Genomic DNA, 12,830 nt, shown 5'->3' with positions numbered 1-12,830 from the left:
AAAAGAATTCATTACATGCAATTTTTTCTCTTATATATGTGAATGAGGGGGGCATAAGTGTCATTTATCAAGAGAGTTGTTGGTTATGTGGGTTCAAGGATAAGTTTGAATTAAAATAAAACTTGAAGGACTAATATGGACATATTGAAATATTAAGAACTAAAATGATCGTTGCATGAAACTTGAAGGATCACTTTAGCTATTCACCCTAAAAAAGTAACAATTTTGCACCATTTACTCCGAGTGTTTCCCTAAAAAATCATTTATTCCGAGTAAAAAAATATACATATATTCCACGCTACACGTTGTGGGCTTTTTTTTCACCTTCGTGATGGGCCGGGCCTCGCAGCCCGATAAAGTTAGAAGCTTCGAACGTACGGCAAGCAAACGCCGACGCCGAAATTCCGAAACCTCCTCGCCGCGGCGCCGCCCCGGGAGCCCTAGCGCGCGCCTTCCCTCCGCCGCCCGGAGCGGGCCGACCACCACCACCGCCACCTCGCAGGGTCCTCGCCCCCTCGAGTGGATCGGCCTGAATCCGGGGGCCTGGATTTGATCGCGCTAGGTACGGGAACCCCCATGCTTTCTTGGATTTTGATATCTTTGCCCTTTCGTTTCCGTCGTCGTCTTCGAGTTCGAGATCGATTTCCCATCCTGGTTAATTCCGCTCCTCCTGCTAGGCTGCCCATTTTGTAGAAATGTCGTCTCTGTCAGGGGACGATCTTGGTCTGAAATCTGGGCAGTGTTCTTATGATTCTTTTTTTTCTTTTTTGTGAGTATATTCGGTATCTGTTGAAATTTGTGTGATCATATTCGATTGAAGAGCCTATTTATCAAAGGTTTTCGTGGTAATAATGCTTTGTGCTGCTTTTGAAACGCTTGGATTGGATACATTGTTCTTATGGCAATTGACGATGCAATTGTCCCTCTTTCTCTTTTTTCCTACTATTACCACAATAGTGATGCAATTGTCGCTCTTTTTTCTTCTCCTATCACAACAATTGTAGTTCTATTGGATAATCGTTTGCTGAGTGAATAATATTTCTTTTCATCTATGCAGGTGTGTAACTTGTGGACTTGGGCTGTAAATAGCTCAGGGACCGACAAAGTTATTAAAAATGGTATGGCTGATTGTAATTCTTGCTTCTGCCACGCCCATCAATCTTGTGATCCTCACTTTATCTGTTAAAACTGAGTTGCATCTAGCTCCGATATCTATCTGGTTTGTTGTTGTGACGAACTGATTACTTTTTGTGTATCTTCAGGTGGTTCTTGCTGCTTCTATCATCTCAAAGTCAGGAAAAGGTATGTTTCCATCATTTCGGTTTTCTTTAATAAAAGTATTAGTTGTATCTGTAATTGTCTACTGTTTGTCACCGGCTCACCGCATGCCAATTGGAGTCATAAAGCAATAGCATTCTGCTACTAATTGCTGAAAAAGCATCGGAGAGCTTTGCTGCTGTTACCGTACTGCCTGTTCGTTAAGACTTCTAAATTCTACAGTCAATTGGTTGACCTAATACCAAAACTGTTTTGTGTTTAACAAGTAACAACTGTAAGGATTTTATAGCTGTCAATTACTATTTGTTTCATGATCCTTGAGGGTAACTTTTGAGGTTCCTAGGCTGAATGATGTTTTGGTTGTTCCTTCTCAATTGCAGCACTTGTTTCTAGACAGTATGTTGACATGACTCGCATAAGGATTGAAGGATTACTTGCAGCATTCCCTAAACTTGTTGGAAATGGAAAGCAGCACACTTACATTGAGACTGAAAATGTCCGTTACGTTTACCAACCTATTGAAGGCTTATATCTTGTAGTTATCACAAACAAACAAAGTAATATTCTTGAGGATCTCGACACGTTGAGGCTACTCTCCAAGCTTGTATCCTTTTCTTGTATCTTTAGCCTTCTGATTTTAGGAATCTACTTTACTAAAATCTTATGTTCTTACTCCCTCAGGTCACTACTATATGATGCTTAACACTAATTTCGTTTTTAACACTAAAGTTAGTGTCAAGCATCACATATTAATGGCTGGAGGGATTATTAAATGAAAACCAAAGAACATTGTCAGAATAATTGAAAACGTTATTGAACATTATTTTCTTGAGGAATGAAATGTCGATTATAATGACACCCACAAACTGAGACTGATACCTAGGAAAGGAAATTACATAGAAGGCAGATGATTAATACTGTTCTTGTTTGATGAAGATCTGCATTCACCTCTTACAACTAAGGGTGTCATATGTCGAGAGCTTGATTTATCCGTTAATTTTTATGAATGTTGTTATGCTTTTGTTGTTTCCTATTTGTTGGCAACTATCCACAGTCATGGTCTCCTTAACCTTAACAATGTAAAGGTGCCTGAATACTGCCCCTCTCTCGATGACGATGGTGTTTGTAAAACAGCTTTTGAGCTTATATTTGCTTTTGACGAAGCCATTTCTCTTGGAAATAAGGAAAAAGTAACAGTTCAACAGGTCAAAGAATATTGTGAGATGGATAGTGTTGAAGAGATGGAGTACAAGCAGATGATGCAAGAGAAAATCAAGGAAACCAAAGATTTTATGAAGAAGAAAGTTATTGAGATTGAGAAAACCAGGGTGCACCCTACTCTTTTTTTGCAGACAAATATGACTTCTATTTAGCTAGTAGGCAAAATAGAGCTGTTACTTCTATTTAGTCCTCTTTTTTTTTTTTTTTTTTTTTTTTTATCTTGGCCTACTTCGGTTACAGTTACTATCAGTTCCTTCAATCTTTGATGATTACTTGAGTTACAGTTTATCTGTCTGGATAGACTTATGTTTTTTCTAGACTAGCTTGTTGGGCTTTAGAACCTGTAAGAATATATGATAAATTTAGTACTAACATAATTTCTACTAGCTAGACTGTATGATAGCCTTAGGAGAAATTAGGTCAAACAAGACAAAATAAAATTAGAGAAATATCATACAGGAAACATATCCCTTGGAATCATACTACATTATTGGTTACAATGACCTTTCTATACATTACTTGTTATTGTGTAGCTTTCAATCGTAAATTGTTGGTGTTTATGCAGATGGAGAAAGGCAAACATAACAAAGGAGGATACTCATCAATATCAGGTCCCCAGGTGATTGAAAAATCTTTCAATGACATGAGCATTAGTTGTACTGGATTTGGAAGTGGTTCTGGATTAGGTGGATTGAACACAGATACAGACACATTTACTAGCAGGCCCAAAGGTATTATTTTTCGGTCTATTTTAACAAATACTACATGCAGTATTAGTAGAAATGCATATTGTGTCCATTCCTATTGCCTGGTAACAATTTTATTTATTTATATTTTCTCTTCTTCTATTTTATCCTGGTTTTTCTTATATATATCTGAGATGATTCCTTCAGTCTTGAAAGACCAGATGGTTTGGACATGGTTTATGTCAATGTTTAACACTTTGAACATCAAAATCCTTTCGATATTTAGGTACGATGCATGAGAATCATGAATATATTGCAGTGAAATTAGTGAGTAAAGTTGTATTTTCAAGACATGTAGTCCAAAACAAGATTTGTTAAGACCAGAAGGAGCATGCATTCAGCTAGCCTTTTAGACTTCAAACCCTTAAATATGGTAACGTCTGTGGTGTTCTGTAAAATATAATTTAAATAGTTACTAAACGTAAAATTGTACTGTTTCAGAATAAAAATAAGTCATGCAGCAAACATACCAGAGCTAACTTGCATGCTATATCTGTGATGCAAAGCTATTTATTGTACAAGTCGGTGGTTGCCATAATGCTGTCTTAATTGAACCTAGCCTTTCTTTTATCTGTGTAGATTATCTGCTGATTGATTAAAATTTATGTTTTCTTCTCAGTCCTGTTATCCAGAATATTTTTTTGTCAAGTCCTTCTCGACATTTTGGTCAACTATATTTTCTTTTCTTTAACTGCAAGAAGAATTTACAAGATGTTATGTTATTTTGTTCTAAATAGCAACCTACCTGCAGGTCGTACATCTGGAGGTACTACAGGTGCTGGTAAAGGCATTGGAATGAAATTAGGAAATACAAAGAAGACGAACCAGTTCTTAGAATCATTGAAGGCTGAAGGTGAAGTCATTATGGAAGATTTTCAACCATGTTCTCTTCAGTCAAGGTCATCGCCTCTACCACCGAGTGATCCTGTCACAGTGGCTGTTGAAGAGAAACTCAATGTTGCAGTGAAAAGAGATGGTGGTGTTAATAATTTTGATGTTCAAGGAACACTTGCTCTGCTGGTCCTTAATGATGCAGATGGATTAATCCTGTTGCAGGTAATTTTTTTATATTTATTAACATTATTCTTGTATTGTTGTCATATATGGGAAATTTGTACTTTGAAACAGAATAAAACAACATAAAAAACATTTTCCTTTCTTTTTTCGGTGTGAAGATATAGTGATATTGTTTTAATAAATATAATGCTTTCCTTCTACTATGATGCCCTTTCACATAAAATAGATTGTGCACAGATTTTTTTTCTTACTCCATGGAAATGCGGTGATGATCTTCACTGTAACATTTGCAATGATTTATGTTTCTAACGCCATGCATTTATTGCTAACAAGCAACCTTACTGCACATTGTTTTGGGTAACCAAATCTCTTTCTTACTATTGTTTGGAGTTGGTTTATTCACTAGTTAATACTTGCTATCTTGTAGATTGAAAGCCAAGATATTCCTGGACTTAGTTTCAAAACACACCCCAATATCAACAAGGACTTGTTTAACAGTCAGCAAATTCTGGGGGCAAAAGATCCTATCAGGCCTTTCCCAAGTGGTCAAAATGAAACTCCTCTAGTGAAATGGAGAATACAGGGGATGAATGAGTCATCTTTACCTCTATCAGGTGCACATTCACTTCTCTCTCTTCTCTGGTATCTAGTAATTTGGAGTTCTAATAACTTGTTTGCTTTGCATAGTCAATTGCTGGCCATCAATATTAGGAAATGAAACCTACGTCAACATCGAGTATGAAGCTTCTGAGATGTTTGACCTGCACAGTGTCATCATATCTATACCTCTTCCTGCACTTCGGGAGGCTCCACGTGTTAGACAGATAGACGGAGAGTGGAAGTAATATTCCTGTTCCTCTACCGTTCTCTTATGTATTTGTAACTACTGCAAAATTTTGTTGTGAATTTTTTTTATATTTTTGTTGAAAGATTTCCTTTGCATGTCCAGGCCAATGCATAATGTCTGCTGTTCTTGCATCATGTTGCCTTTTTGGCAGATATTTAAGGGGGGGGGGGGGGGGCACACGACTGCATGGCAATATCATATTAAGTTTTTATATGAAACATTACTAACGGTTACTAGTATTCTAGTTTTTATTGTTTACGGTAGATTCGAAGTGTTAATGGATGTGACTCCTCGGAATGGCACTTAACTATTTGATTCTATTATTCACGTTGCATTGTCTGGAATGCTATTACAAACTCATCCAGACTCTGTCCCTTTTGTATCCTTGAGCTTGTGTGCATATGCTCTCTTTCTCATGCCTTCTGGTATTTTCCCTTTCTTTGCCCTACAGGTATGATTCAAGAAACTCGGTTTTGGAATGGTCTATTATCCTTATTGATCAATCAAACCGCAGGTACATGAAATCTGTGAATTCCAAATTATCATTGTTCTTTTATCTTGTAGTTTATGCTCTTATTACTAGCTCTTATTTTTGTGAACCATTGCAGTGGATCCATGGAATTTGTTGTTCCTCCAGCTGATCCATCAATGTTTTACCCCATATCCGTTGGATTTTCCGCATCGAATACTTTCAGTAATGTGAAGGTTAGTTTGCCCATTTTGTTTGACAGATTCTCCTTCCCATCTCTCCATTTTTGTTAATTCTGTTTGCTGGATATTTTCAGGTTACTGGAATCCGCCCTTTGAATGAAGGTAGCAACCCTCCAAAGTATTCGCAGAGGGTTCGTTTGGTTGCTGATAATTATCAAGTGGTTTAACGCTCCAGTAATTGTTAATCAATATCTTGCTCTTGCCATGTGCGGCTAAGCAGCCATGGCAAGGAGAATGGTTTTGGATGTACAAAATGTGTAGACGAGTTTTTCTCCTGTAGCATGTTTGGCAAGTTGATTTTTCATCACCTCTTTTTTTTGGCAATCATTGCTGGATATACACTCAAGAAAGGCATTCAGTTCTTTGAGCCAATTAAATTTCACATTAGTGATTTTAGGAGCAAATATAATATAACTTGGTTCATGTCCCAAAATCATTCCACAACCACAACATGTGCGTACATCTTGAGCTAAGTTCCCAAGAACATATTGTATCGGATTATTGGATCTATTGCGTTCACAGTTGGGTTGTTCATTTGATCCAAATTTTCTCTTGTACGTGCATTGCCTTTGAGAAAATTGTTTTGCTTGTATGCAATGCTATCTAGTCAGTGATAGTATTACTCTGTTCTCAATCCTACAAGAGCTTGGGATTCAAATGAGCTGAGCTTTTGAGCCCACCAAATTCGAATGTGATGTCCAATCAGAATTTGAACATTGTACATGCGTGTGTATGAATGTTAGCAGCGGAATTGGAAAGCATTATCCACTTCATCACAATAAAAAAAATGTGTTTTTCCAAAAGTAGAGAACAGAACAAGGTTCTAATTTCTAAAGCACCGATAACCTGGTTCTACGTTTGGTGGTACTACATCATAGAACAAGGTCCAACTAATCTTTGGCCTATAGATTAGGTTTACCACATGCTTTCCTACTACTAATAGTTGGCCTTGTACGATTCAGCATACTGAACTACCGTTGTATTAAGGTTGCAACTCAGCAGTCAGCAGCAAAGAATTGGATATCACCTAGGGATCATGACATTCGCCAAGGTTTCAGAGACAGTTCAAAGCACTGGCTATCCATTTCGCGATTCTGGCTTATCTTACATAAATCCAGAGACATATATAGTTAGTTAACTGAAGTTCTTCAGGCTTCTCGGTATGCATGGTAATGGCTGTTTGCTTCCCAATGTCTCCCATTTCACAACGACTTCCATGTTTTTCCTTACCTCTCTTCTCTAGTCTTGGCAGTCCTCTCCGGCTCTCCGCTGCTTCTGTAGCTACTACTAATGTTCTTGGACGGGTGTGGCTAGCTGAACCTGCCCAGAAGCTTGCTGCTACTTCTTTTATATATACTACCTTCATCCCAATATAAGTGTGGTTGTGATTTTTTTTCTCCAACATTTGACCATCTGTCTTATTTGAGAAAAAAATATGATTAGTATTTTTATTGTTATTAGATGATAAAACATGAATAATACTTTATGTGTGACTTTTATAATTTTTTTTTTAATTTTTTTAAATAAGACGGACGGTCAAATGTTAAACATAGAAACCCACACCTGCACTTATTTTCGGACGGAAGTAGTATATATTTACGTTGGATGTCTCTGCAACCCAAAGGTGAAGGTATAGTATATGCAGTGGTATCAAGCATGCACTGGTGTAAATTACATGAGGGAAGAGAGGGAGGAGGTTGGAGCTTCGGAGGCAGTTTTCCATCTTATCTATGTTTTGAATATATTTAATTAATGTACACGATGTGTTTTTAATGCAGTGTTTCTGACGGCCGAGGAGTGCAATAAAATCAGTTTTTTTTCCCCTTAAGGTGAGTGTTGAGTAAGTTAAGCACATTACGATTTAGGATGCAAACGGGAAGAGCAAATAGATTTTCGTTCATTTTTCTCTTTCAACTTTTGTACTGTCATGTGGAAAATAAACTAATAAGCAAATTTTTATGCTGAGTAGCGGGACTTTATACCCGTTTGTATCCCTATTACCATCTTCTGCTGATTGGGATTGAGTATTTTTGTCGTTTCATCAAGCTTTTAATCCAACAAGATATAAGAGGCATCAATAGGATTACCTATTTGATATAGAATATTACACTAAGTCCATTGCATATTTGAATGTGAAATTATTTTTGAAACCGTTGAGATATATGGACATTTTGTTTGCTTTATTTTAATGGGAGAAATGTCCACCAGCAAAATATGAAAATTCTGAAGTGTCTTTCAGCATAGCCATGTTACACACTTGCACCATGCCACCGCCTCTCTACCTCTGTCTTCTGACCAAATACCAAAAATGCAAGTATATATTGTCTACAAAATATAACTTGCACATAGCTGGCCTTTTTGAACATCTAATGACTAATGATCAGTATGGTTTTCTAAATAACTTGCACATAGCTGGCCTTTTTGAACATCTAATGACTAATGATCAGTATGGTTTATCAATATCAGAATATCCATTGTGCCTTAGATAGAAGCTGAGACCTACTGCACTTGGCATATTTTGATGCCTAATTCAATCTTCTTTCCAGTTTGCCAACAACCTAGATTGGCCTGGCAAGATTTATCTGCGCAACAGATGTGTCATTGTGATAGTAATGATGTGGAACCTGCCAACATGAAAATAATAAAAGCAAGGATGTTTCCCCTGTGAAAAACTATAGATTCCCTGATGTCACCTATTTCTAATACTTCTATGGAGCATTGTATATGCTAAATTCTCCTAGTCTTCTTACATCGAATAAGAGCCGCTCCTACGAGTCTAGGCCCGTTGAGGAGGCAAAGGTTTGAGGAGAGCAGTTTTCCTGTTGTATATATAGTAGCAACATTAATTGCCTAGCTTCTAATACTCCCTCCACCTTATAAAAAGTTAGCCTAGTACTGGATGAGACACATCTTAGTAGTACGAATCTGGACATACCTCGATCCAGAACTTCAGATTCATTATATTAGAATGTGTTATTCAATTATATATTTGTTTTTCGCGGGACGAAGGGAGTAAGTAGTAATTCCAATTGTAGGTAGCATTCTAGACTAGTGCACTGTTTCTGCATTCAACCGCATGTATCTTTTGTCACATGTATAAAGATATTGCTTTGAACATCATCTAATATATCCACCTTTATGTATACGATACTGCAGCAAATAGCAAGCTTGTATTATGAAACTAACAGCTTAGCGTTCTGTCAGAAAATTAGCAAATTAAAGAGAGGTTTTTGGTACTTTAGAAGATACGGGGAGATACCACCATCTATTGTATTAATTTTTGTGATACCTTTGATTTTCTCTACACCAAAGGTTTTTGTGATACGGGGAGGTACTGTAAATTAACATAGAAAGGTTTTTTTTTTTACTTTCCAGGACTCTCAAGAACCGTATATAAAATTGCTCAAAAACATAAAAAATGGATGTGCCAAAATGTGTATGACTATATAATATCCGTAGAAAGCGTCTTGGATTGAAACAATTCATGTACAACTAGCAATTTCAATCTGTTCATGCCAGTTTGGGATAGATAGAGCATATTGGTATTAGTCGTAAAGAAGCTGCAAAGCAGAGAGGCAGAAGGGGGAAACAAGCTAATTAACCAAACATTTTTTCTGGTGCTAAACGGCAGTTATACCATCTTACCTTTTTTTTCTTATGAGCTCGACTAACACACTGTATAAGTCGACCAACCAATATGATATCGACTAACACACTGTATAAATCGACTAACCAATTGAGTTCACTTCTTCAGTAATCAGTAGGATCAGCATGTTCACCAGTTCAGCAAGTAGCATCAGCAGGCAAATTATTTTGAGTGTTCCTAGACATTAACCGCATAAATCCCACGAACAGCAGTGAGCCTGCCTGCAGCTTTGCGCAACTGCAGCTCTCATGGACGTCGCCGAGACTGTTCAAATGTGCGGTAGTGCTGCCATCTTTACTGCTTACAACTGATGTGTAACGTTGTTCCTTCCCCATGTATCTCATTCCCCACCGTTAATTCTAATCTTCTCCAAGTAACCCGCTTGGACACTGAATATGCTTTTCCTTTTTTGTTTTCTTTTTTTTTCTCTGTGAGATGATTATGTTTTATCAATCGCTGCCTATTTACTAATGGGCGTACTGATTGTTAGGCCCTGCGTAGGTCGCGACGAGGCTATGCAAATATACTCAAGCGCCGGTCAATTTAATGTGTATGAGTACAAGCAATATCGCAAATTTAGTGTCTCATCAACCTTTACTATAGGACAGGACTATAAAATTTGAGGGTTGGTTTCAAAATAGGGTGGGTTTAAGTTTTAAGTACTTTTTAACAAAAAAATATTTCAGGGATAGGTATGGTTGCGAAAGAATCTATGGGCCTTGAATCTTTAACATCCCTACACCAATTACTACGGCGAAGACTGGCCCAGCTACTGCAAACCAAAATCCCTGAACATGCCAGGCAGAACAACCTCCAATGAATTTTAACCTTCTTCACAAATCAAACTAGGGAGCATTTTTTATATTCTTTGTTTTGCCATGTATATCAGCAGTAATGCTAACCATATTTTTCATGGGTGTCATGTATCAAGTTGCTTATTATCAAACATTTGTGGTATAGGGGTATGAGTCTGGTGGAGTACTAAACATGTTTTTGTATGAACATAAAGGACATTTTTCACTAAAAAAATAGCTAATGAGGTGATGGCTTCTTCCACTTATATATTAGTAACCAACATGTGACTATTCAACAATATCATCCTTCACACATTGATGTTCCTCAGCCGTTCGCTGCCTCTTGACCGTACCCCGACGGTCTCTAAGGTATGTAGGCCCCGTAGGCATCCTCGGTACATCAGGCCTTCGTACACTTTGTTTTTCTGGCCAGAGATATTAAACTAGTCAAACTGTGATACCAATTGTAGTATCCTAAATGGTCTTTCCTACCTCAAAAGCTAGCTAACGAGGTGAGGGGCTCCCTCACTTATATACTAGGTGAAACCCCGTGTGTTGCTGCGGAAGTTCAGTATGATAACAATAAGTAAAAAAAATATGTAAAATAGCTAAAAAATATAAACTTACATATAGAATGATGATTCAAATGTAAAAGTAATATGATGTGCTTTTATGAAAGAAGAAAAGGTGTGAGATCCTTTGGACCATAGATTAATCATCTAAGGCTAAAAATAATTGATGTGATATGATTTAATGGGAGAAGAGAGAAATAACACTAAATAAGTAAGGATGAATCATATAGGTATATATGATATTATAAAAAATGATGAAGAGATATATTGAAATATTATGTGAATTATGTGGAATGATTATTTAACATGCTTACATTTTAAAACTCTAAAATTTAATAAATTATAAATTTAAGATAATATAACATGCTTGCATGATGTTTAAATGTAGTAATTGTTAGTGGATGATGATGTGGCATCTTGTTAATGCATGATGATTTGGTATCTTTGCATGTTGAGCTTTAGGATTTAGTGGGTTATAACTCTATAGTAAGATAGGATTAGATTCTTTGCCATTACACAACTAATGTGAGACTATTTAACAAACAGATTTCTTCATGATGGCTGCTGTCTCTGAAATTTGCAGTGATCCTTCATGCCACGCTAGTGTGGCACTCTCTGCATGAACCTGTACCAGCTACTGGGTGGGATCTTTCCATCAAAGGTTTCAGAACAGTTGTAGCTTGTAGTAGTCTGCTCGTATCTTGTGACCAGCAAGCTTGGATCCCATCCTCTCATATTAACTGATAAAGCCATGCCTAAAATTGCCTCGTAAGGATCTCGATCAAGACTGAAGAGGCTATGATATTAATGACTTTTGATTATTGACATATACGAAGGCTCAAAAAGGAAGGATGTTGCCTTGGTGGAAAACTACAGGTTCCACGATGACGTCTATTCCAGGTTTTTTTTTTTCATAACATAAGTCTCTTGTATAGTGAATCCTTCTAGCAGTAGTGTGACGGTGTGACTTGCTCCCACTTCTACTGCGGCTCTAGACTTGTAGCCCATGTATGTTTCACTAACATATCGGAGCCGTTCGAGACAGTGACTCCTTTGTTGGTATATATCACTTAAAAGTGATAAGTCTATTTAGCCGAATAGTCTAAATTCTCCATTTAATCCTCCCTCAACTACCAAATACACCCCTAACTTCAACCATATATATCTGTGGACATCAAGATTTGGACTCTAGCAGTGCACCATACAGATGGTAATTCCGTATGCATTGTAGCAATTTAAATAAATGTTGAAGAGATCAATAGTGGATGAGATGAGAAACTTGTACAAGGTCAAGGACAATTAATTAAACGTCCTCGTCGTCGTTTATGCTTTCGAGCGCAACAAAAATTAAGATGAAATTTGCTGAGTTCTTGTGAATGGTGTTTGGTGTGATCAGTTGGCCTGCAGATCCCTTGGTCATGTGTCAACCAATCTGGAATAAATTACTGGACTGGGTTTCTGTAAAGAAGTTTTTTCTTTCCCCATATCTCATCTTATTCCCCAATGTTTAATCTTCTCCAAATCCGCTTCAACATTTTTTTTATTACAGCTGGCCCATGCATGTTTGCTGAATGGATGTGCAGATTACCAACTACTGCGTAGGTTGAGATAGGGCTATATATATATACATCTATCGAACCAGTATACTTATCACTTAACATAGGAGTACATGAAAGATTTCATAAAACTATACATGTACTGCTTGTAAAGCTTTAAAGCTTGGCATGATGATGAAATTATGTTTACCTACTTACTGTGTCAATTTCTATTGCATGGCATCAACTTTTTTATTTTTTTCATTCCATTTTATCCTTTTTTTTTTGCCGAATATCCCTTTTTTTCCTTAATTATGACATATTATGTCCTGTCTTGAACATAGTCTCAATGGACATGTCTGAAGTTAAAGTTAGATATAGCAATTTTTAATTTCATGGCAAAAACGGAGACAACAAGATTTCAATGTGTTTTTAATAATTCTCTATCAAGGAAGTAGTAGTT

The 12,830-nt window shown here is 37.0% G+C and overlaps 1 protein-coding gene across 1 annotated transcript; it reads left to right on the top strand.

The window, feature by feature from the left end:
- Positions 1-365: 365 nt before the first annotated feature.
- On the top strand, positions 366-6,377 carry LOC9267932 (coatomer subunit delta-4-like). The gene is made up of 12 exons (NM_001424243.1): positions 366-562; positions 1,058-1,118; positions 1,263-1,302; positions 1,659-1,882; positions 2,364-2,606; positions 3,065-3,230; positions 3,997-4,301; positions 4,690-4,876; positions 4,950-5,103; positions 5,561-5,623; positions 5,718-5,814; positions 5,895-6,377. Exons 2-12 carry the CDS (start codon positions 1,116-1,118, stop codon positions 5,985-5,987), a joined length of 1,575 nt encoding a protein of 524 aa, NP_001411172.1. The 5' UTR covers positions 366-562; positions 1,058-1,115; the 3' UTR covers positions 5,988-6,377.
- The last annotated feature ends 6,453 nt before the right edge of the window (positions 6,378-12,830 follow it).

Source organism: Oryza sativa, chromosome 8 (genome assembly GCF_034140825.1).
Source record: "Oryza sativa Japonica Group chromosome 8, ASM3414082v1".
Taxonomy (NCBI): Eukaryota; Viridiplantae; Streptophyta; class Magnoliopsida; order Poales; family Poaceae; genus Oryza; species Oryza sativa.
Note: the sequence above shows the minus strand (reverse complement) of the source record. Positions and strands in the feature narration are given on the sequence as shown.